Genomic DNA, 25,527 nt, shown 5'->3' with positions numbered 1-25,527 from the left:
TTGTTAACTTCTTAAGACTGTCACATAAAATGACGATATCTTAATCATCAATACTATCTTAAATAATACTTAACTATAAGAGTTTTAGTTTTTAAAAATTTTAAAAAAAAGAGAATAATTATAAAAATTATCCATCACCAAAACAACCATCTTTCATGAAAATCTTTAGTTATTTAAGTCCTCTGAGATTAGAAAGAGCCATCATATTTTTATAGACGTAGTTACCACTAAAATATAAAACAAGCTTTTCTAACAATTCTAATGAGCCAATTGATACAATAATATCTTCTAAATTAATCTAATTACTATTATGAGGTCTTATCTTTATTTTTAATTTTATTAGTTTGCTGAATTATTTGATGCTTTAAGCCAAAAGATTTATGTTTTCAGTTCTTTAAGGAAAACAACCTATGATATCAATTTCTAGGAACTCTAGTTTCGTAAGAAATTCATGAATTTAGTTTAGATTATTGTTTTTATAAATACAACTTTCTTCTAAAGTAAGGAACTATTTTATTTCTATGGGTATTTTATTTTATGAATTGTTATTTTCTAAATACTTAAAAAAATTAACTAAGATTTCTATTTGTTTTTTTAAATAGAAATATTAGCTGCTTTCTAAGATTTCATGATTTACATCCATAAGGGTATTCATTAGACGAGAGTAATATTTAATTGAATAAAATTATTCTTTGTACTTTTTTTAATACACAGTAGGATATTTACTTAGAATTATATATTATTGTGAAATTTATTCTATTGTATTTTTTTACCAGCTAAAACTAAAATAGCAAAAAAGTAAAAAAGGAAATGTTTACTATTATTTTTATTATTAATAAAATTATCTAAAAATTACAGTTATTGAAAGTTAAAATTTAAAAATATTTTAGCTAAAACTTTATACTTAAAAAAAAATGTATTAGAATTTATATCTAAATAAAAACGATAATGATCTGGAATGAAATTATAAGTCCATTATAAAAGATTTGCATTAATTTAATAAAGTATATTTTTGGCACTAAATATGCGTTGGATTAAAAATTTTCAAAATAAATACAAAGTTTGATCTGTAATTAAAATGTCTTAATTATAAATTATCAGCTAGCACTAAATTTTAAATTTATAGGTTAAAAAACAAACATTATCTAGAATTAGATTTTTTATCTAAAACGAGCACAGCGTTTAAGCAAGTAATGGCTGCTATCATAATCCAATAAAATATTCTTTACAAAAGTATAAGCAGTCTTCGTTTTTTATCAGAAACTCTATAACTTAGATTATTCCAACTGAAAAATACAAAGATTACTTAATGAATGGTAGAACTAAATCAAATAATTATAAAACACATTTATAATATTTAATTGTAGTAAAAAAATAATTCCAGAGCACCCAAATTAATTAATGGATTATTAATTTTTAATTATTATAATTAAATTGTATTTTTTAAAGTCATTAAGAAGTTGTTATTTATAAATAAATAAATAAATAAATAATCATTTTTAGTAGAGTAGAGTATGTATATTCATTCATTAAGAAGAATTTAATAACAACTTTTTAAATTTATTTAAAAAAAACAAAATATTGATTTTTATCAAGTAAATTAGATTAATTTTGTTAATTCTGCTTACTTTTAGCATATTTTTACAATAAATTTTTAAATTATCAACTATATAAAGAAGGATTTTATATTTAAATTTTGTATTCATTATTTGTTACAAACGCAAATAAAATTTAATGATTACTAGTTTTACAGCATGGAAATGCCAATTAAAATTCTTTGATTCAGGCTAAGTAATTCTTAAAAGTAATCTGGAGGATCTACTTTCAGTAACAGTTTTTATGGATCAAATGAAAAAATAATATGCTACAAATTTTTTGAAAACCATTCAGTATTATTTTCATTCTAGTTAAAAAATTTTTATTTACTTTAACAATTTATTTACATTAACAAGAGAAATAATGTAAATAAAAGATAATAGAATCAATGTTTACCTTATTTAGAAAAAGGCCAGTCTTAATTACAGTCAAACAAAAATTTTATTTTATTTTACTATTAGGATGTACAAATCATACTTACTGTTCAAATAGCATAAACTAAGAAAATAAGCTAAAATCTTGAAAAATAAATAACACTTAAATTGATAAGCGTAAATGCATTTCTATTTTGCTTTCACTTAATTATTTTCTTTGGCATTTCTTTTATTAACTTATAAAAACAAGGCAACAAAAAAATAAGGAATTTTATTGAAATATGTAGATAAATATTCAAATATCTAATTATCAAAATCTATGAAAATATTGTTTATTTTTGTGAAAATAAATAATAACAATATCAGTTTTTTGCACAATTTCAATAAAATATTGAAAATCTGTAGAAAATTTGTTAAGAAATAGTTATCTTGTATCACATTCAAAATCTAGTATATTTTATTTGTTCGTAAACAGCTATATTCAAATAAAAAATCGATGTAAGATAAATGTTTTTATTTAATTATTTTATATGAATTTAAACAACCAATTTTAAAATGTTATATGGATGTTTTGTAATATTTTAAATTCTATCTTTATCTTTTGATAAATTTTAAAATCATTTGGAGATCTAAAATTTAAGATTGTATTACATCTTTGAGACTATCAATTAATAGTAGCAAATAATTAAATAAATTTATTGAATTGTATAATTATAGTTAAAAGTAACATATTTTATTTGGTAAATTAATATCATCTATAATTTTTTTAAATATTTCGTAATTACTTTACTGGCAGATTTCCAAATATTATATTTATTTACAACGTATTATATCTAAAAGATAAATACCATCCGTTCGTCCGTCCATCTATTTATCTGAATAAAATTAAATTACAAAATTTAAAAAAGCCAAGAAAGACCTAAAATCTTGTATAATTTTTCGTATTTTTGAGTTATTACAATTACAAATTTAAGGTTTTTATTGCTAGCTTTTCCAAAACAATTTTCATCTTGATTATCATCACTAATGAGTATACGTATATACATTTGTTCATAAGATTATATATTTTAAATTTTTTATTTATTACATGAATGTATAAAAATACCACTATAATAAGAAAACTTTAGTATTAATTGATTATTCGAGTATGTATTTTAAGCATTTAGCACAATAAATTTTTAAATTTTAGAAGAAAATTATTTAGAAAAATATTAATTCATATTTTTTAAAAAAGCCTACTTCTCCAATATTTAAAAAAGTTTTAAGATATTAGATTTGATTAGGTTTTGAGAGCTTAATTGAATCTTTAATGCTTTACCCAACTTTCTTTTTATTGATATTTAAGATCAGGTTACTTTGGGTAAATCAATATTAATTATCAGTAAAGAAGATATTTAAATCCCCAATATAATGTAAATAATTTTGGTTCAATCCCTAATAAAGCTAAGTTATTAGTAGCATTTTAAAGATAAATATTTTGTCAAAAAAATAAATTACACTGGCTCCTAGAAAAAACCATTTGTTAGTTTGCTAAATTATATTTAAAAGTTAATTAAATTAATCCTACTAAAAAAGTGTACATATGTACGCGTATTTCAGATACTAAAAAGAAAAAGAAAGTGATTGAAATAAGTAGTTAAAATTGTAGCCTATTTTAGAAGGATAAATATCTGAACCACTTGAATATTGAGTTGTGAGGAAAACTAATTAGAAAAAATTGCATTTTTTTAATAAATTAATTGCATGTATGTAAGTATGTATGAATATTTGTATGTATATAGGTTAAATAAATATTAAAGTAAATCAATCAATCAGTCAATTAAAAAAAATTGTTAGCTTTTTCGTAGTATTTTTATAGCTTCAAAGTAATCATGATATTATTTTTTAATTTATTGTATACTATTTGTCTAAATAATCTAAAATATAATCGTAACTAAATACAGATATAGAATTTTATTATTATCTTCAACTAGTTATGGATGAAGGGGTATGAATGATATTTTGCCTATCTTACTTATATCTCAAACACTTAAATACACATTAAATTTTTTGAGATTACTTATATCAAAGAAGTGAAATACATAGACGCATCATGTGTTAAGCAATTAAACCTGATTAATATTTAATTTTTCCTTTTAAAGCTTATTTTATGCAATATTGAAATTGGTATCATTTAAAAAATCAATTTGATAATTTTAATTTCGAGCTTTCTCGAAAATGCTTGACATTTATTATGATTTTGAAACATTTGTTCTCTTTGTAACAGTCTACGAAGCAGTTATAAAAAATAATTTATGTTGCAAATTTACAATCTGGAACTCTCTTATCAAGTTAATTTTATTACGCTAAATGATGTCACATTTCCTTAGAGATAATATCAAAATATTGATTAATTATTAGAATATATTTAAAAAAGCAGCTATATTTATATAAGCTTTTTTTAGAGTCGAAGGTAAACTCATAAATTTTAAATCAATATAAGCAGAAAGGTTTAGCATTTAACACTAATAGAGTTATTACCGATTCAGCTCCTGTAAGATAGACAATATAATTATTTTTTCTATTTTTTATGTAGAACAAATGCCTAAAATACTTTTAAAGTATTCATTTATTAATTCTCAATCTATTCCTTTTTCCATAAATGAGCAAAGGGAAGAATAATGAAGCAAAGAATAGAAAAAAAGTAAAAACCTAATTTAGACTTCAGTTTTTGAGTCGATCTAAATAAAATAGATTGAGAAATTAAGTTATGTCGATTAATGAAATTTACAAATTCTTCTTTTAATTAATTAATCAGACATACAAACAAACATAGATACATTCGTGATTAATTTTCTACTATGAATATTTTTACTGGATGTGGAAAATTAAGATTGGGTCATTTACTGATCCTTGATGAAGGATTTTTAATTTCAGTAAAAAAGCACCAGTTGGTGACGACTGCAACTGAAAATGATGATTTAAAAGAATTGAATTTATTAGGCAATATATAAAATAAAATTGATAACTACCACACTTACATGTCCATATATAAGTTGAATGGTTGATTAATAATATTTGTAAAATAAAAATAAAGCGATTTAGATGATAGTAAATTTTTAGAATAGAAGTAGTAACACAATATATAGCAAAAAGCAGTAAATTGAAATAGGAATATAAAAATTAGATGATATTTATTAAGTATTTTTTTTATAGATATAAGATTAGTGATTTGTATGTATCTGGTGGGTGAATTATAATTTTGCAGTTGAGAGAGTTAATTAATTTGGTATTTATATACATTTTGGTACGCGAATTTTGTTAAAGCTAAATAAATAAATAAGGGAGGGATGGATGGATGGAGTAGTTGTATTATGATTATTATTTTTTTTATTTATTCTTTTTTAATTAATGCGCCTTAGGAGTTTTAATTAAATTTTATAGTAAGGAAAATTTAAGTAACATATCCTATTAGACATTTTCTATATACATTTTTAGATTCTATAGGTTTATTGATTTCTGAGAAGAAACTATTAACTAGCTTTCTTCACATAATAGAGAGTCTACTGTTTAGTTTGCAGTCTTAAAACTGTTCTCTCTTTCTTTGTTTAATAGCCCTCACTACTTCCAAGCACAAGTCAGCCGATTCAAAGTATTCAGAGACACGGTGATTCTCAGGGATTTAATGGTTCATATCAACAGTTCCTGACTTCTGATAGTGGGAAGGTTGGGTATTTTGAGAGCAAAAAGTTCTCTTCTTTTCAGGTTTTTCAGAGTTAGGTTTACCAGCAGTGCAGCCCATTTATATTTATCAATATATTTATTTATATTTTTGGTAATAAGAGATGAATTTAAAAAGCTGATTTTTTTTTTCCAAAGATTTTTCTCTTTTGAATTATTTTTAATTAATTAATTATTATTGATATTTTATGACTGGATTCGTTTGCAAAATTTATATAATAAAGACTGCCAGTATAAAACAGATACTTGGTAGGTTTTTAGAAAAGAATAAATAATCTAATCAATCTTAATTAATTTATAAACCAAAAAGAATTTTGAGTGATTAATATCAAGCATTATGTAAAATAAATACTTACAAATTAATATCTGATTGAATCTACTTATCTTGTGGATATGTAAACATATTTACTAATCTTAGTATTACTATTAACAAAATATAATTTTATTTTTACCATTTTTACAAAATCTAATTTTGCGGAATTATATTGTTTGTTTTTTTAATTTTGTTATATCATGCATAATCTTACCCTCATTTATTATACCTAGTGTTTCGTTAGATTCAAGCTTTATAAATTTATGTAATTTCACTAACTTTTATGAATATATATATAAATATATTCATTTTTTAAATTGATTCTAAATTTCATTTATCAACCTGACAAAATATATTTAGAATTCAAAGACTTTATTTACAATTCTAAAAAATTTTCAATATAATTTAAATATAAAGCTATATTTAACTCAAAAATCAATAAGAATCCATTTTCTTAAGTTAAGTCAAATAAACAAATAAATAAATGATATTTTATTTCAGTAATTACCTAAAAACGATTTTTGATTAATCAAATATTTTTAATAGATATTTATAAGATATTTTAAATCTATTTATAAATCTTAATGAAAAATTAAAATTAAATTTACTTTCCTTTTTTTCAATAGAAAGTTCAATAAATTATTTTGGTAAAAAATATGAAACCACAATCATAGAGAAAATTTTTTATTTTTAGTTTCTCTAATGATAAAATGTAAGTCAAAATCAACAAAGTCGGAAATGTTTAATGTAATTTTAAGAAGAATTTATGCTTTCCAAATAAATTTATATATTTGCTTAGTAATCTATCTTTTGAATATTGAAAATAAAGGCAGCTGCATTAAATTTATTTATTGGTGATATATTGTTTTATTTATTTTGATGGCTGATATTCATAAAATAAAAAAAGTTAACCATTGATGAACTGGTTCTTTTTTGTGTTCCTTTAATAGCAAACAATTTTATGTCTTTACAATTAATTTTGTTTTCAACTTTTTAGAGCTTTTGTATGAAATATTGTAAAATATCTCAAAAATTGAATTTTTTATTGTAAAAATCAATTAAATTATTTTTTTGGTTTGAAATTCTATTGAAAAATCAAATAAATTTACATTTGTCTTTATTTCTTATTAACTATTTTAAGATAATAATTAAAATAAACGAGCTACTTTATTCTTAACGAGTGATAATGTTTTAATAGAATAAAAATAAAAAATTTTCAAAATACATTAAAAATATTTTTAGAAATTAATTCCATATAAATATATATTTTTTTTATCAAAAAAGAGTATTGTTAAAATAAATATTTCACATATTATTATTGTAAAAGCAGACTTTCAAGAATCATCAACCATAAAGTAGAATAATTTTTTTATTGTAATGCATTTTTTATTTTCTCTATTTCAAAGAAAGCATTCAATAAGCTGATCTTATTTTATTTTATGTTTGTACCATTACTGAATCAATAATTTTTAACAGATCATTATTAAAAAATCCATATAGTATTAAATTTTGAGCTCTTCTACTTTGCAGTAAATTAAAAAATAAGTAAGTATTGTTTAAATATTTTACCACACAAATATGTATTTAAAATCTAAAACTTTGAATTTATTAATTCAGTAATCAAACATCTTATTTATAAAAAGAAGTATCAAAATTTATTGATATTTATTTATCTTTTTAGTCCTTTTATAAGTAAATAAATAAATACATTTTTTTATTTCTAATTTACTTTCAATTGCTCACTAGTCATTTTTCAAAAAAAAAAAAAAAATTGAAATAACTTAAAATTAATTAAAAATGTTGTGAAAGCGAATTCTTTTAACTATTGCTATGATACATCAATAGCTTGTTAATTGTTTTAAAATAATAATGATATAAAAGTAAGTCAGATAAAAATGTTTTGATTTAACATATATGTAATATGAATTGATACAATAAAATAACTGAGAAAAAAATACTCCTTCGCAATTTATCAAAATAATTCTTGAACTTTTAAGCCTATTGATTTTACTTAAATAATTAATTAATTAATTATCTATTTAATAGATCTTCTATAAATCATATTATTTATATATTCATCAGTTTTTATACAAGTGATCAATAATTTATGAGTTATTTATTAAAGGAATAAGTAAAAGCAAGAATTTTTTTTGTTCGCCATGCAGAAAGCAGCAACAATGTTATAAAAGATTAAACATCTGAAAACTACGAAAATGCTAGAGTACCTGATCCTCATTTATCTGAGGTAGGTAAAAAATAGGCAGAAGCATGCGCAAGATATCTAAAAAAGAAAGGCATAAAACCAAATATTGGTAAATTAATATTACAAAAAAGATTATATCAGCAGAGAAAACATAATTAAATTGTCAAAAATAGTATTTTCAAGCTGCTTTTCTAGAGCATTAGACACTGCGAAATATATACAAGATGAATTTAATTGCAAAGCCTAAGTATTTATTTACTTACTCTTTAAATTATATCATTGAGCATTATTTATTTTGTTTATTCATAATGATTTTTTGGCTAGCTCAATTTCTTTAAAAAAACTGAATTAATTGAATCACAATTAAAAATAACAGATTTTCAGAGAACTACATGAGATAGGAGGGTTACAATATAAAGGAAAAGGGTTTAGAGGAGAAGGAAGAAAATATGTAAATACTTTATTTGATTTACTTAGTTACTATTTTGAATTAAAATTGAATCGATATAATAAATTATTCAATAAATAGCAGTCTAACTAACTAATTAACTATATTTTAAATTATTTACAATAACATAATAAAGTTCCAAGAGAAATATCCCTCATTTGTTATTGATGAAAGCATAAAAGAAGATGGTTGGTTTTTTCATGAGAAAAAAGAAACAAATGAGTAGGCATATGATAGAATTAAAAAGGTATTGATGCAAATTATAGAAATAAGCCATAAATATTACGGTAAAAAGCATATTTATTTATTCATTTATCAATTTTATACATTTCAAAAATAATATTTGCAGTTAATTTTTGAATAGTGATTATGAAACTAAGAATAAGGCTTAATTGATTATATTACTTAACTATTTTTATATAAAGAGGAAAATTAAAATGGTGCTAGGCCTGATTTTATATTTATTACACATGGAAATTTTTTAGATATGGCTGTTGGTTAGCTTTTATTTAGATAGCAGGGTATAGGTAAATAAATTAATTAATGATGTAGATATTAGACAAATTAAAATTTATTTTTAAAAGAAACATTTATTTAGCATAATAATACTGGCATTACTGCTTTTGATCTCACTGAAAAAGATAGATATCTAATAAAATATTTAAATGAGTCTAATCATTTGGAAGAATTGAATATAGAAACAAACGAAATGGAAAAATCTGTTACAAAAATAGAAAATCTAACCTTAAAAACTCATCAATCTCAACCCTTAATAAAAAATCACAGCTAATAAAATTATTGATTCCGACTAAAATAAAATGCTCATTTATTATCTATACTGGTATACTTGAAGGTTTAGCTAGCTATTTTATTTAAATTTACTTTTCTAAACACATTTAATAAATAAGAATCATTAATTACTCATAAACTAATATTATATTTAAATATATTATAACTATATGTGTATTTATGTTAACTATTTTTCCTTTTTTGTAAATTAAATTCTTCAAAAATTTAATTATTGTTTTTATTTTTTTCTACTTTTTAGTAACTTTATAATGAGTATAGGAAAAAAAGTTGATACATTTTTGAAAATTTTTTTTAATTTAGTTACAAATGTTTTTAATATCTCAAATATAATTTTTTTTCATTATATTTACCATAATTAATGTTTTATAAGGGCTACTTATTTATCAGGAACAAGAATTTTTAAATAAAATTTAATAAGGAGTAAAAAAGTAAATAAATGATTTTTAGAACATCCATAAAGAAGAGTACTTATAGTAATTACAATTTTAATTATAAATAAAAAAGGTGAATTAAATCTTTAAATTTTATCTTACAAAAGATTATAATTTAAAAAAAATATTAAATTTTCATTTTTGTAAAAATCTTTATTTCAAATACTTAAATTGTAATTACAAATACATTTCGAATATTAAATATTTGGTTTTAATTTTAAGTTAAAATAAATTTGAAATATGACTGTTTTATATTTTTTCTTCTTTTTTTATAATTTCAATAAATTAATTCTAGATCTAATTTAATAAAAAATTTAAAGAATTAGTAGATATTTAATTGTGGTTTCAATCAATTTTAAACTAAATAATATTACGTAACATTTAAATTTTGTTTATAATTTTACAACTTAAGTTTAGTTAGATGAATAAAAATAGTTATAATTCAATTTTTAAAAATGTAAATTTATTTAAAGAGTTTTTTAAAGCTTATTATTTTAAGTTTTATTAATTTTTCAGTTAAAAAACTCATTCAACATTCATAATTTTTATTTTGTTGAAAAATTAAATAATAAGACAAACAAACAAAAATTCTTATACTTGTTAATTATTTATTTATTTTTTATATGAGTTTGCTTTTAAATAAATGCTTAATAATATCATTTAGATAATTTTAAGCAAAGTTTGAATCTTGAAATACTATAAATGTTAAAATAAATAAATTTTATCATAAACAAAAATTATTTTTTTAATTTGATTTAAAATTTCAAAAATATACTTTAAAATAAATAAAAAAAATTAAAATAATTTAAAAATTAAATCACCTGCTTTTGTTTCATCTTAATTTCTTAATTGTTGATTGTAATATAAATATAAATATTTTCTTGCTTTTAAAATAATTTGATTGAAAATGAATGATAATCGATAAAATATTTAATTAATTAATATCCTAAGTTTATAACATTTAATTGAATTTTATTTTTTTTAAATAAAATAAAGATTATCAAATTAAAGATAGTATTCTGCTAAATGCTAAAGAAGATTCTTTTTTAAATTAAACCTGCCATATAATAACTTATAAATTGAGGAAATAAGAATAATGATTTTAATTTTAAATCTGAAATTCCAAAACGTAAAAAATGCATTTAATTTGGATAGATTATAGCAAAGAACTTCATGAGTGTCTTATAAAACATTTACTGCTAACTTACTTGAAATAATGAAAGTAAGTAAGTGGGTATTTGGAAATTTTGAACAAAGATAAAGAATACAGAGAAAACAAAAATTCTATAATAAATTATTATATTTTCCTAATTTCTCTATTTCTAAAGAAATACTCACTCAATCAGACATTAATTTAAAGTATGTAAGAATTTATTTATTTATTTTAAAGAAGATATGCTTGCTTTTTATCTAATTAATAAATATCTCACAAGCAGTGAGCCCAGTGAGAAAGACCAGTCTTGATCTAGTAATCTTAAGTAGAAACAGAATTAGGTTTATAGAATTCTGAGAATTTAACAAGGTTATTAACACCAAGATTAGTTAATTCGTGGTGTTCAGTTTGCTTAGGTTCCTAATATTGATTGATGAAACGAGTCAAGTTGAGGTAGTGGTGGTGGTGAACAGTTTAGCTGACAATGTTATCAGAAAGAGGTGAGATTATATTTTCAAGAGGGTTTTAGTTAAGATTAGCATTTTTACCGATAGCAGCGGCAAGGGTGCTGATAATGGTATTCCAGTCGAAAGATTCAGTACCTCTAGCGACATATCTGAGGTTTTAGAGAGAATTATTTTCCAAAATTCTTTGGGTAGCTTCAGCTACATTCAAAGTGTGAACAGGAGAAATACGATGAGCTGAAGGCTTAAAGTAAATAGATTTTCCGTAAGCAAGACGGGTAAGTAATTCAGAAACAACAGTGGAATCTTAACCAAAAGTCAAATCAGTTTTAAGTTCAACTAATCCAGGGAATGCTACTCTGGCTTCGTTTTCTGATTAAGTAGCTGCAAGAACGGCTTGAGACTCGCCATAATGATCGTTTTCTACAGGAGTGACATTGACTAATCTCTTAACTCCGGCAGATCTACTTAGAGTAGCGGTATGCTTGATCAAATTTAACTTGCTTGGAACATTGTAGTAATAATCGTGGGTAACATAAACTACGTGACTGGCTTTCTTGATGGCAGACTCTAAATCGGTCTTGTCAGTCAATTTAACTTCTTCAAGCTTGGTCTTATTTTGGGTTAAGGTATCCTTAAAACGCAAATAGCGTTCGAGATAGTAGTATTTAGGGAATACGTCTGCAACAACAATCTTTTCATATTTACCGGAACTGTGTAATCCACGGATGATACCCTAACCAACCTTATTTGCACCTGAAACAACTAATAAACTCATATCTAGTTATGAATCTTTTCTTTAATATACTTTATGCTTTTTTCTTCTTTTTCTGCCTTTATAATTTTTTCTTTCGAAAAATTTCTTTGCAAAACTATTTGATTTATATTTTATTCAGATTTGCGATTTGCTTGCTTGCAAACGCAATATAATTGCAAAAGGAAATCAATCAATATAAATGAATTAATAAATGAATGAATGTATCTATATAAGATTGAATGAGATTGATATATGAGAGCCTATACTTTAATATGTTTTTTTTTTTTAAGTAATTCATTATAAAAACAATAGATTTCATTCATTTGCAAAACAATTTATTTATAAACAGAATCTTAATTGAAATTGTGATTTCATTCATTCATTCATTCATTTATTCAATTAATAAATTATTTATCAAAAAGTGAGTTATTAAGTTAAGATAAAATTTTATATAAATTGATAAGTAGTCAAGTAATACAAGAACATTAAAGATTTATTCAACTTTTTTGATAAGAAAAGTCTTTTTAAATAATACTCATTAGTATCTAATATTTATTCAATTTTTATTATGATTTATTCTTAGATATGCGTAGAGCTTTTTTATATAAAATTTCTATGTACCAATTTAATTCTAAAAATAAAAAATCTTAAGATTCTCCTAATTTTACTATCAAATAGTGATTTCTCTTCCATCACTCACTCAATAATTTGTTAGCAAATTGTAAAATAAAACATATTGGATAGCTAAGCAAATTTTTTGTGTGCTTTTTTGCAAATTGTTTAATATTATTTTTTATGATTTTGATAAAAATTTATTAACTTAAATATAATTGTATTATTAAAAATATTATTTATTATGGATTTTTGCATGAATTTTATTTACACATTTGATAATTTTTTATTTATTAATTGTGAAAAATAAATAATAAAAATGAAAATTTTGAATGTCTCGTTGAAAAAATCAGAAATGACAAAACGAATATTACGATCACACATAAAATTAAAGAAACGTGAAGAATAAATAATTAACGATTTTGCCACTTTATTAAACTTTAAAAGCCAGTAGAAGTTTAGATTTTAAAACAATTAATTCTAAAACTCCCTTGAGAGGCTACTTAAGTTTCGATAATACTTATTTCTCAAGCAGGTAAGATTCCCAACTTCTTTCTCATTTCGAAGTAAAGTCTGTAGTTTTGGTTTCTGCAAGGGTTAACAACGATACTGTTACCAGGTAATTCGTAGTACATAAGTTAGAACATAGGAATAGCAGGCATGCCCCATCTTTTTAAAAATAATTAAGTAATTAAGGTTAATTACAAATTTTTCATTCACATTAAATTTTAAAATTATTACTTTTGATCGTGATAACCGAAATGAACTTGACCACTTCCTTCAATATTCTTACCAGCACGTAAGGTGGCATATTGCTTCTTGGAGTAGGCAACTAATTGTTAATAAATATAACTTTAGCTTAATTGAATTTTTTCAATGTATAAGCTTACTGGATTAAGCTTTAAGCTTGATGAAACCCAAAGTGAAACCAATGAACATGGAGGTAACGATGAGACTATTTTAATAAAGGTATAATTAGTTATTATCAAGCTAAATAAATCATGTTTTCAAAAATAATTACGAAGGCTTGGCTAATCTGGCCTTGTAAGTCTTCCAGAAAATGTAACCCATAGGGTTCTTAATCAATCTGAAGAGATTCTTAAACCATCTTCTCTTGTTACCTCTATCAGGGAACTTCTTTCCTAACTATAGTTAAATTAAAAATTAGTAACAGCAATAATAAAATATGTTAAAGCTTCTTATTCTCATAGGGATTTGAAAAAAATTATATTGTTTTTTTTAAATAAAGCAAATATCTATTTGATGGAGAATTTTAATCAAAACTATCTCTCTTAAGGGGTTATATGATTGAATGAATATAATATTTAGTCACATAATTTAACTGAATTATTTAAAAATATCTTAAGATACCATTATTAAAGATTAGAACAGTTTTAATCATTTATTTCTCCTTTAAAATATATTAAGCCATTTAAATAATTGTTTATTTATTTTACTAAAATTAACATTAAATCCAATATTTTATAGCGATTTTTACATTTAAATTATTTTATTTTATATTGTTTATTCCCAAATGAAATTAACGAAAGTGGGAACATTTCTATTTAAGATTTAAGCATTGAAAAGAAAGATTTTCTTTTTTATTGTATCTGCTATAAATTTTTATCTATTTATCATTTCGAACAAAGTAAAAACACTAAAGATATTTGTAACAAATAAATCCTCCTATATGTTTGCTTGATTGTTTATAATCTTGTTTGACTTTTTAATATGCAAAAGCCTATCTATATCTTTATCGTTTTTCTCATAAAAAGATTCCCTAAATAACTTTTAGTGAATTTGCTTATGCAATATTTTTGATATCCCTTTGAAAATAATGTTTGATGCTTTAAAAATAATTGCAAATAATTTCTTACTCTGAACTTTTCAAGTTCCCAATCGGTAGATTTACCCATGCTATTTTGATATTAATAAAAAAGAGTGATTAGTAATGCTATTGAGATAATATTTTTGTAATTCTAGTTTTATTGATTATTTTAAACTGCTTCAATCTTTAAAACTTCCTATAAATTGTAATCAATTTCTATAAATAATATTTGTAATTATACCTTCTCCAGATCATTTCGTATCTCTCCTTCTTGTTAGGAACGGTATGAGCTATATTCATATTTAAAAGAATATTAATAACAACCTTTTATCTATAATTGCTGTCATAAATGATAAATAAAATCTGTTTGAATATTTATATTTTTTTTATCTGCAAGCTATTTATTGTTCTATATTATGAATTTTTTTTATTTTTATCAGATAGTGAAAATGGTGAGAACGAAGGATCTAAATCTCGTATCTTTCTCTTTATCCATAAAAGGTTCTTTGTTTATTTGTCCTAAAAAATTTACCAATATAGTTGTAACCGTGAGTTCTAGCCTTAGCCCAAGAATCAGCTTGAGAGTGGTCCTTTACCCAAAGGTAATCGGTTTACATCTTTTCGTGGAGTGACATTTCTTCTCTCTTTTCTTTTTAATTGGCTTTTTGTTTTATCTTTTTTGATTTATTAATATTTACTTCCTTTGTTTTTCTTTCTTTTTTTTCAAAATCTCAAGTAAAAATTAACTATTAAATAAAAGAAGAAATATGCATAGAAGCAAAAAAAAAAATAAACAAATATACAAGCAAACAATAAAGCTAAAGAAAATAAAGCGAAATAAAAATATTTAGAAATCATTATGTTTCCTTTATCTATTTATCTTTCTTTTCTTCATTCTCTGCAGTACATTTCTTTTCTTTTTCTTCTTCTCTTTCTATGAATTAATTTCATGTTAGAAGACTACCTGCTAAATAGATAGATAAACTCACTGTGTTGTATGTATATTTGCATATCTCTTAATATACAAATAAATATAAACAAACAAACTAACAAGTAAAAAAGCATTCTTCATTTTCTTTGTTTTATTTATATTAATAAATTTATATAAAAAAAATTAAATTTTGTTTATTTAATTTTTTATAATATTTAATATTCTTTTTTAAGTTTTTGGTTTTATGATTAGTTTTAAAATTTGTATTAGAAATAAATCCTTAAATTTTACTTCTTTAAAAGAAATATTTGTCTAACTCAAATTTTAAAATAAATTTAATAAATCAAAAACAAATTTTAAATTTATTCAATAAAATTATGTTTGGTTAAAATAGTAATTTTCTTTTGCCAAAATCATTTATAACAAATTTAGAATCATGCAAAAAAATAAGTATTTAGAAAATTAATAACTAGATAATTAACACCAACAAATTAATTTTTTTATTATTTATTTCTAGTCATATTTTAATGATTAAGAATATGCTCGTGAATTTAATTCTCTGTTAAAAAAACACTATAAAATTTAATTAATTAAGTAAGTAAGATAGTTTTATCAAAAGTTGATAGGAATTTTAACGCTTAAATGGATGTTAGAAAGCCTATTATTGATAACTTCTCTCACCATGGCAAGTAAAATGAGTTTAAAAATTATAAAATATTTTTATTTTTATATACTTAATTATTTTTTATTTCACTGAGTTTTAACTGAAAAATTATGTTATTGTTAGGTTTTTTGATTGCGTAAATTCTAGCAGAAACCAATCCAATTTAAGATAAATTAATGTACTTTAAGAGATACAAAAGCAGTCTCTGGCATAGTCGAAATATCAAAAGCTCTTAGAAAACATTAAATCAAAGACAATAAATGAAATTTTAGATCAAAATAAATCAACTGACTAAGAATTAACAAAAGAAGTTCATAATTATTATGCAGAAATGTAAAAAATATTTCCTAGAGCTATCAATAAAAATAGAATTAGTTCATTCGATAAAGGAGCACTGTCACGCTCAATCGAAGAAAACGAATATAAAAAATAATAAAAATGTGGTTAATCTAATTAATAGTCAGTTTTGAATGAATCATAGGTAGGAAAAAGCAAAAATATTAGCAAATAAAAAAGCTTTCTTAACGATTACAAATCTAGTCAATAAACACTAACCAAATCATCAAAAAAAGATGAATAGTAACACTCAAAAGTTAAGTTTAGTATAGATAATTAAATAGATTCTATAAAAATAAAAAACAATTAAAAAAACAAAAAGGGCTAAAAAAGATCTATTTTTCATATTTTAAGTGACTCTGATGACTAACTAAGTTAATCCTCAGATAGAGGTAAATTTGTGAGTGAAGAATATGCAGCAAGCAAATAAGTTTTTTCTGTTAATCCTAGTTAATAATAAGATGAAGAAAGTAGATAAACTATTGATAAAGTCTGTTAATCAGATTTATCAAATTTAAATTCAGATATTTAAGTCCAATATAAAAGACACTCTATAATTAAAACACCTACAAAGAATAATCATTTTACTCCGAAATCTAACAATTTTACTTATTCTAATGACAATAATTTTATTTCAAAAGATAGCAATTTAAACTTAAAAGATAACAATCTTAATTAAAATGATAGTAATTGTATAAAAAATCATAGAAAAATATTGTAAACTGAACCAGAGAATTCACCTAATGCTTATAATATACATACGGATTTATCCTCGTTATATGATGTAAGTGAAAAAGGTTTAAATTTAAATATTTAAAAAAGATTCAATTAAAAATACAAACCAATAAATTCTTCTCTGAATGGATTATAAATAATTAAAAATAATAGTGGATTTGCTTGTAAATATCAAGCAAATCTCAAAAATACATAAATCCTTGAACCTTTAAATATTTCTGAGAAACAAAATAAATCATTCTGCTCTAAATTAGAAGAAGATTCATCTGCTAACAATAGTTTATTTGATTAGAGAAACCAGAAATACAATAGAGATTTTAATTCTCGAAATAGTTCAAGCTTTTCGATAAATTATGATAATGGAGAAACTTCACTAGAAAAGAAATCTAAATTTTAAACACTTTAGTAAACTTAAAAGTAAAATAAAACAGAATTTTATTATGGCTGTATAACTCCTATTAATAACTAAAATAAATTAAATTAATTACCAAACTCTTAGCAGAAACGATAAAAGAGCAGCTCAAATGAATCCAGGTTATATCATTTTGATTTCATTAAATAGGATTTATCACCCACTATGCATAAAGAAAAAAAATCTCTTAGAATAATATAAAGGCTTTTTGAGCAATCTCAAGAAATTTAAAAAGTTTATAAAAAGTAACTCAAATATTTTTTGTCATTATTCAATTTTCATTTTCGATATTTATTAATAAATAGCACAGAAAATAAAATAAGTAAAATACAACACTGCATCTATGACAACTTGTAAAAAACTTTAGAAACAATGGAAGATGACACAGTTTAATTAAATTAGATTGACGAACCAGAAGATAATTACTAATAATTGCTTATCCACACTGGGCTAACATCTAATTAAGAAAACATTGATAAATTCAAGGTTGAATTGAAAAAAAATTAAAGTTAAGTCCTCTAAGAAGCAAGTAATAGAAATATGTAAAAATTAAAGAAAGGTAACTCAAATAACAACTAGCAAAACTAAGTAAAAAAAGAGTTCCCTGTATAAAAAATGCCATATTCTATGAATAAAAGTGGAAAATTTTAGGCTTTAGTTTAATTAAACAACATCAATCTTGTGTGATAAAAAATATGACTCTTTAAAATTTAATAAATAAAAAATAAAACAATCTTTCTCTTTTTCCAATCTCAAATTAAAATGAGCAATTTTTATAAAAACTTCTCAAAATTAAAATCTTAGGTACTTAAAAAGCTTTCATCTTTAAATTCAAATTAAGGAATATTTATTTTTCTATTTTAGTTTATTAAAATTAAGAAATTAAAATAAAAACTAAGAAAAATAATTATTTGATTTTATTAATAGATAAATTTTGTTCTATATACCATCAATTATCTTTGATTATGGGTTTTTCCTCCTAAATATTGATGAAAAAAGTGCCCTATAATATATAGTCTGTATACAGTAATATCTTTCTGTTATTTTTTTTAATTGAAGTTTATACGGTATTATTTAATTGTAACTATTATATTCATATATAATTTATTTATTTTAAAAAATAATAAAACTTTTTATTAAATTATATTTAAAAAAAAGAAATATAATATTTTAAATTGTTTCTTGTAATTTCTAAAAAAAGGCACATACTTTACTACATTTTTTCATACTTTAAAATTAGTTTTAAATGTAAAAAATATTGCTTATTTATAAAAGAAATAGAATAGCTGAGCTCCATCAGAATTAATATCTCGTTTTCTAAATAATCTTTTATTAGAAAAAATCAAAAAATTTATATTGATTTAATTTAGAGTAAGAAAATAAGCTTTGGCTAAAAAAAAAAATTTATTTATATTTTACGAATATTTATATGAATATTGTTTAGAAAAATGAAACTAAGATTTACATTATTTCTACAATATTCGCTCTGTTACTTAATTTAAAATTATTATAACAGAAAGTTTTTAACTTCTTAAGGATTTCTAAAATTTATTAAATGTAAATAAAGAATCAAAGTGAGAGAGAAAAAAAGTTTGTAACTTTATTTACAGAGTAAGTAAGTAATCAGTATGTATAGGAAAAAAATATAAAAAAAGATATTGAATTGAAAATCAAAGAATAAATAATAAATTATTTAATTAATTCATACACTCATATACACATAGATATTTTTAATTAAAAAATGTGTAATTTTAGCTATCAAATTTATAGGTTTGATTAATAAAAGAAATTTTATAGTAAAAAATAAAAATTTGTCAAATTATGATGGCTTGCTAACTATTTTAATTATAGGACATGTTTTGAATCTTTAATTATAATTAATTATCAAACAAAAATTAATAAATTAGGTTAAATATTAAATGAAAAAATTCACTATTTGCTTATTAGCTCTTGTAGCTTTTGCTTTGGCTCACCCAACTAAATATTAAGTTGAAAGAAATATCACTTGCTTTGAACCAACCCCTGCTCCTATAAAATCCTGGCACATTCACATTCTTTACTGGTAAAATAGCCAAAAGAGTGTTGAAGGAGCTTTTAAAATTCGTGACTAATTCATTAAAGACTTCGCCAACGTTCTTGGTGCTCCCTGCACTGACCTTTTCCACTAAGATCACTTATGTATGTTTGATCCTGATAACGAACCTGCTGGTCCTTTCTTGACTGCTCAATGGTCAGCATTTGTCCCTCTTGAACATTTCTAAGCTGTTACTCAATGGTCTATTTAAAATAGAAATGGATATGATTTACTTATTCACCCTAATAGTGGTTGTGAAGTCGAAGATCATACTTGGTGGGCTATGTGGAGTGGTACTCCTTGGTAACTCGACACTTCTATCTTTTCTCATGATTAACCTTTCCCTTGGCCTGAAGATAAGGAATCTTTGAAAGCTCACTAAAAGTAAGCTGAAGAAGAATCCCTCCTTATTAAATTATTCAACAGATACCATCACAACAATAACTGATTAACCAATAAAAATAAATTTTGAATATATAAAATCTTAAGTGTTTGCTATTTATTTTCATATAAAGTTTTCAAATTAATTTATCGGATTCTTTGTTTTATTCTTTTAATCTAACCCAAAAAAAAAAGTTCTCGAAAAATTCTTCAATCACATGAAAAAATAAAAATTAATTAATTTTAAAAAAGCTTTAGATCTATATAGATTTATTTGATTACTTATTTAAAGTGCTCTTACACTCTATATTGATTATGTTTACTCCTTATCTTGATAATTATAATCAATATAAACTATGTATATTTTTATAAAATACTTCTGCTAGACAAAAAATGCCAGTTTAAATTGTGTAATCAAGATTTCAATTAAGGTTTAATTAAAATTTTCTTAATATTACTCTCACCATAAAATAACTCTTTAATCTCAAATCAATAGATTTGTTTTTTTGTTTATGAATATCTTTATCGAAAAAAAAATTTATTAAACCGATTACCTATCTGACATAGAAATTAAATCAAAGTTTTCTAAAAAAATCTTTTATTAAAAATTAATAAGTGCAATTATATAATAAAGAAGCTGAGATAATTAAGTCAATTCTTGTTTTTAAAATTAAAACAAATTTTTACTTTATTTATTTTCTTAAAAATCTAACTCCTAATATTTTCGCTTCAATTTTTATTTCTATTAAACAAAATAATCTTTGTAAATAAATTTAGTTCATAATAGAACTTTTCATTAAATCATCAAAACTTTTTTTAGTGTTAACTCTTTAATTTTTGTTTTTAATTTCTGCTTTTATATATGAATTGAAATAATAGTTATTTTGTTGGAGCTTAATTAGTTTAATTTTAATAATTAATTGTAAATAAAAAACTAGTTCAATTAAAATAATAAAATTGTTTTTAAATAAAAAAATTAGATTAAAAATATTAAGTTAGAAAAAGAAAATATTTTAATCAATAAACAAAATGTAATCAAACTTAAAGAATCAATCGATTGTTTTAAAATCATTAAAAGAAATACATTTAATTGAATATAATAAAGTAATCAATATATAATTTCAGAAGGATTTATTTATTGGAGATAAAGGAGCTACAGTTATTTCGAATTTCATTGAATAAATTTAATAATTAGAAAGTTTAAAACTTGTGTTTAGTTAGAATAATAATCTAAGTTCCTTAGGATTATCAAAAATAAGTTAAAGTATTGGTAAATAAAATAATATAATAGATTTATCTATTGAAATACAAGGATTGAATGAAATTGATACAAATGGTATAAAATCATTTGGAGAAATCTTTGAAAAATTAAAAATTTTGAAATCTTTGTCTTTTTGTATTTGTAGAAATAATATTTTAGATGGAATATCATTTCTGATGGAAGGAATTAAAACTTTAATAAATTTGGAAACTCTTATTTTAAGCTTTTAAAGAAATGTTAATTTAGGTTCTTCTTTCATGAAGAAAGTAGAGAGTGCTTTATAGTTCATACCAAATTTAAAATAATTAAACATTTCGTTAGGATGGCAATCTAAAATAGGTAAAGAAGGTGCTTAAAGCTTAGGTGTAATACTATAAAATTAAAAAAATTTAGAGTTTTTAATCATTAATATAGGCTCAGATAATAACATTACAGGAGATGGATTAAATTACATAAGTTAGGGCTTAAAATTTTTAACAAAATTAAAAAATTTGAATCTTTATATAGGGTATTAAAACTATATTGATGATGACAGTTTAAAAAATTTAGGGTTAGTTGTCACATAGCTAGACTAATTAAATGAATCTCATCTTTCATTCAAATCTGAATTATCTAATAAACGTTTAAAATTTGGTGGAGGATTTTATTACTTTAATAAAAAAAGTATTAATTTAAAAATTGATATAAATAATGTAGACTTAGTTCAAATGTTTAGGCTATCAGAAGGTTTGAGATACAATAATTAAATTTAAAATTTATAACTCCAAATAAAAAATTTGAATTATTGTAAAGATTTAGAATAACTATTTACTAGGTCTTTTTAAGGACTTAAAAATCTAAAATATCTTGACTTATATATATGCAGCAAATTTGCTTCTTTAGGCTATATCGGAAAATGCTTTGCTTAATTGCTTACCTTAAAAAGTCTTAAATTAAAGTTTCAAATTAAAAATAATATTACTACTCTTCAGGATGTTTATTAGCTATAAATGGGAATTTAATAATTTACCTAATTAGAAATATTTAAGTTAGATCTTTCTTCTGAGAATTTGATAAGTTTAGTTGGATTAAAATGTTTATTGTTGGCTATTCAAAAATTGACTTAATTAAAGATCTTAGTATTAATTGTGAGAATAGATTAATTTGAAAAAATAGAAAATTTAGATCTCATTTAATATTTGAGGGATATAAAAAATCTAGAAAAACTATCAGTAACATATTTAGTTAATAAAAAGTTTGAATAGCCTTGCTTGGAAATATTAAATTAGCCTTTCAACTCACTAAAAAATTTGATCAACCTCAAATTAATATTAGAGCAGAGTTCTATGTACTAAAATTTATGTTTGATGCAACTTGGTTTACTGTTTAAGTAAATATAATAATTAGAATGCTTAAAAATATCGTTTGCAGTAAATAATTTAATTAATTTTGATAGTTTTTAAGCCTTTTCAGATTCCCTTGCGAATTAAATAAATTTAAAACAACTATCTTTAACTTTCAAAGAAGGTAACCTTATATGTTCAAAAAGTGCAAAATGCTTAGGACAAGCTTTAGTAAACTTAAAAAATATATAAAAGCTTAATTTTATATTTGAAAAATCATAAATTGGATAAGAAGGATTTGAGTATTTGCAAAATGGAATTAAAAACCTAGCAAAAATTTCTGAAATTAAACTCTACTTTACAGAATTAGCAAGTGTTTATTTAGTTTCTTTGATATAGAATCTTCCTTTAATTAATTCAAAAACATTTTAACTATCTTGCTTACCTTCACTGTACTTCGTAAAAAATATCTAAGATCACTCAGTTTAATCTATTCATTTAAGAACTAACAATGAATAAGTTGATGCTTAATGTATGCTAAAAGGTATAAAAACTTTAACTGATCTTAAAAACTTATAATTAAATTTAAAAGATTTTCTAAAAGATGAAAATTCAGTAATAATGTTTGGATAATTTTTGAATGATCTTACTAACTTGATTCAATTAACAATTAACCTTAGAGGATAAAATAAAATAAGTGAGAGTGGTGCATTAAAAATAGGCTAAGGAATAACTAATTAAATGAATTTAAAACATCTATTAATTAAAATTGATAGAGAGAATAATTTAAATATCAATGGAGCCACGATGCTTGCTAAGTCTATTTGTGCTTTAAAAGACCTTGAAATTTTAGAATTTAAAATTAATGAAAGCAATTAATTTTTTTCAGAATGTCTGATATAATTATCTGAAGGGATAAAGAACAATTTTTTCCTTAAAATTCTTAAAGTTAAAATTATGAAGGGAAACACAATAAATTCTTTAGCTATTCTGTCTTTTGCTAACTCCTTAAAAGATTTAAATAATTTAGAGTAATTAAATTTCCAGATTGATTAAACTACTGAACTTAGCTTAGATTGTTTTAAAGCTTTTATTGAAAATTTAAAAAGCAAGTAAAAAACAATGAAGGAATTAAAATTAAATATCAACTCTCCTTACAAATCCTTTTTTATATCTTTGTTTCAAGAATTTTATGACTTAATTAGTAAAAAACAATTTTAAGATTAATTTTAAATAAAAAATATAAATTCGATAAATTAAAACATTACAGAATTAGATATCGAATTTTAGTTCCACAATTAAAAAAATTTATATCTATAAGGATTTAGTGTAGGTTTACAGACTTTCATTTATTTAGAAAATTTAAAATTATATTTTAAATGTAATATTTTAGACCTCGAATCATCTGGTTATTTAGGTGAAACTTTAAATAGTTTAAGTAATTTGAAGAAATTAAATTTAGAATTTAAAGAAAATAATCTTGATTCAGAAAGAGCTGTAAGAATATTTGAAGGATTAAAAGATTTAAAGTTATTAAATGAACTGAGCATAGAAATATTTGAATAAAATAAAATTGATGAGCAAGGAGCTTTTGTTTTAGGACAAAGTATTTAAAATTTGACTAATATTTATGCTTTAAATTTATAAATTGGAAAAGCAAATAATATTTAAAGCAGAGGATGTTAATCGATAGCTGATAGCTTAATTTATTTAAATTAATTAAAAAATATTAACTTAAAAATTTAAGAATAAAATTTTATTGGTTTTTCTTCTGTTTAAAAGATAAAAGATAATATAAAATAATTAAAATATTTATAAAGTGCATCTATTTCAATTGATGAACCTAGCACAATATTATTGCTCTATTTTTTACAAGAGTCTTTGAATATTAATTTTAGTTTTGAAAATTTTATTAAAGATTTACAATATGTTAAGCAAGATAATAAATTAGTTAAGCTTAGTCTATGTGTTTAAAAATTAAATTTAGGATCTGAAGGAGCTTTTTATTTTTCAGAAATTTTATAATAATTTGCTCAATTAAAATAACTTAATTTAGTTATTTAACAGAATAATTTAGGTTATTAAGGAGCTTTATACATAGGTGAAGCTATTTAATACTTGAAATCAATTGAATAGCTAAGTATTTAAATAGGCAATAATAACATTTAATGCTAGGGTGCTTAAAAAATTAATAATGGAATAGCATAGCTCATAAACTTAAAGGAACTTTCTCTTATTTATGAATTCGATAACAACATTAAGTAATTAGGAGGTATTTCTATTGGGAATTGCTTGGCTAATCTCACAAAACTTACTATTCTGAAAATTAAAATATCAAAGGGAAATAACATAAAAGAAGAAGGTGGCTATGAGATAGGATAAAGTTTAAAAAATTTGATAAATTTAACTGAATTAGATATTGAACTGCATTCAGATAATTCTATTTGTCTGAAAGGTGTAAAGAGCATAGTGGATGCATTGATGTACTTATAATAAAAGTAATAATTTCATGGAAATAAAATAAAAAACTAAAATTAATTAAAAATAATAAAATTTGGTATTGGAGATATAGCAAATATTTATCTACTTAGTTTGATTGCGAATAATTTGTTGTAGACTTAAATTATTTAAAATTGCATTCCTGATTTTTAAATGTAAAGCGAGAAAATTGAAAATGACTAAGTAGTTCAAAATTTGTAATT

The 25,527-nt window shown here is 22.0% G+C and overlaps 10 protein-coding genes across 10 annotated transcripts; 5 read left to right on the top strand and 5 right to left on the bottom strand. All coding sequences in view use genetic code 6, as the record gives it.

Annotated features, from left to right (window-relative positions):
* Nucleotides 1–201: 201 nt before the first annotated feature.
* On the bottom strand, nt 202–639 carry TTHERM_000571588 (hypothetical protein; the record flags this gene model as incomplete). The annotated part of the gene is made up of 1 exon (XM_012799770.1): nt 202–639. The coding sequence occupies one exon, from the start codon at nt 637–639 to the stop codon at nt 202–204; it is 438 nt and encodes a 145-aa protein (XP_012655224.1).
* A 4,243-nt stretch (nt 640–4,882) lies between these two features.
* TTHERM_000571587 (transmembrane protein, putative) lies at nt 4,883–5,428 on the bottom strand (the record flags this gene model as incomplete). Its single annotated transcript, XM_012799769.1, has 1 exon — nt 4,883–5,428. One exon carries the CDS (start codon nt 5,426–5,428, stop codon nt 4,883–4,885), a length of 546 nt encoding a protein of 181 aa, XP_012655223.1.
* A 68-nt stretch (nt 5,429–5,496) lies between these two features.
* Nucleotides 5,497–5,751, bottom strand: TTHERM_00571630 (hypothetical protein; the record flags this gene model as incomplete). The annotated part of the gene is made up of 1 exon (XM_001027669.1): nt 5,497–5,751. One exon carries the CDS (start codon nt 5,749–5,751, stop codon nt 5,497–5,499), a length of 255 nt encoding a protein of 84 aa, XP_001027669.1.
* Nucleotides 5,752–8,162: 2,411 nt separating this feature from the next.
* Nucleotides 8,163–9,456, top strand: TTHERM_00571640 (histidine phosphatase family (branch protein 1); the record flags this gene model as incomplete). The annotated part of the gene is made up of 5 exons (XM_001027670.2): nt 8,163–8,453; nt 8,583–8,657; nt 8,791–8,941; nt 9,080–9,181; nt 9,239–9,456. The coding sequence occupies 5 exons, from the start codon at nt 8,163–8,165 to the stop codon at nt 9,454–9,456; spliced, it is 837 nt and encodes a 278-aa protein (XP_001027670.2).
* A 1,865-nt stretch (nt 9,457–11,321) lies between these two features.
* TTHERM_00571650 (hypothetical protein) lies at nt 11,322–12,290 on the bottom strand (the record flags this gene model as incomplete). The annotated part of the gene is made up of 1 exon (XM_001027671.3): nt 11,322–12,290. One exon carries the CDS (start codon nt 12,288–12,290, stop codon nt 11,322–11,324), a length of 969 nt encoding a protein of 322 aa, XP_001027671.1.
* Nucleotides 12,291–13,408: 1,118 nt separating this feature from the next.
* Nucleotides 13,409–15,344, bottom strand: TTHERM_00571670 (hypothetical protein; the record flags this gene model as incomplete). Its single annotated transcript, XM_001027673.2, has 7 exons — nt 13,409–13,550; nt 13,623–13,713; nt 13,772–13,836; nt 13,903–14,027; nt 14,759–14,798; nt 14,951–14,999; nt 15,242–15,344. 7 exons carry the CDS (start codon nt 15,342–15,344, stop codon nt 13,409–13,411), a joined length of 615 nt encoding a protein of 204 aa, XP_001027673.2.
* An 872-nt stretch (nt 15,345–16,216) lies between these two features.
* TTHERM_00571680 (hypothetical protein) lies at nt 16,217–18,474 on the top strand (the record flags this gene model as incomplete). Its single annotated transcript, XM_001027674.3, has 3 exons — nt 16,217–16,329; nt 16,428–18,032; nt 18,093–18,474. The coding sequence occupies exons 1-3, from the start codon at nt 16,283–16,285 to the stop codon at nt 18,472–18,474; spliced, it is 2,034 nt and encodes a 677-aa protein (XP_001027674.2). The 5' UTR covers nt 16,217–16,282.
* A 1,232-nt stretch (nt 18,475–19,706) lies between these two features.
* On the top strand, nt 19,707–20,309 carry TTHERM_000571679 (DOPA 4,5-dioxygenase; the record flags this gene model as incomplete). Its single annotated transcript, XM_012799768.1, has 1 exon — nt 19,707–20,309. The coding sequence occupies one exon, from the start codon at nt 19,707–19,709 to the stop codon at nt 20,307–20,309; it is 603 nt and encodes a 200-aa protein (XP_012655222.1).
* A 962-nt stretch (nt 20,310–21,271) lies between these two features.
* Nucleotides 21,272–22,086, top strand: TTHERM_000571678 (kinase domain protein; the record flags this gene model as incomplete). The annotated part of the gene is made up of 2 exons (XM_012799767.1): nt 21,272–22,011; nt 22,059–22,086. 2 exons carry the CDS (start codon nt 21,272–21,274, stop codon nt 22,084–22,086), a joined length of 768 nt encoding a protein of 255 aa, XP_012655221.1.
* Nucleotides 22,087–22,828: 742 nt separating this feature from the next.
* Nucleotides 22,829–24,272, top strand: TTHERM_00571690 (hypothetical protein; the record flags this gene model as incomplete). Its single annotated transcript, XM_001027675.2, has 2 exons — nt 22,829–24,154; nt 24,219–24,272. The coding sequence occupies 2 exons, from the start codon at nt 22,829–22,831 to the stop codon at nt 24,270–24,272; spliced, it is 1,380 nt and encodes a 459-aa protein (XP_001027675.2).
* Between the last annotated feature and the right edge of the window lie 1,255 nt (nt 24,273–25,527).

The sequence above is a fragment of the Tetrahymena thermophila genome (genome assembly GCF_000189635.1).
Source record: "Tetrahymena thermophila SB210 genomic scaffold scf_8254431, whole genome shotgun sequence".
NCBI lineage: Eukaryota > Ciliophora > Oligohymenophorea > Hymenostomatida > Tetrahymenidae > Tetrahymena > Tetrahymena thermophila.
Note: the sequence above shows the minus strand (reverse complement) of the source record. Positions and strands in the feature narration are given on the sequence as shown.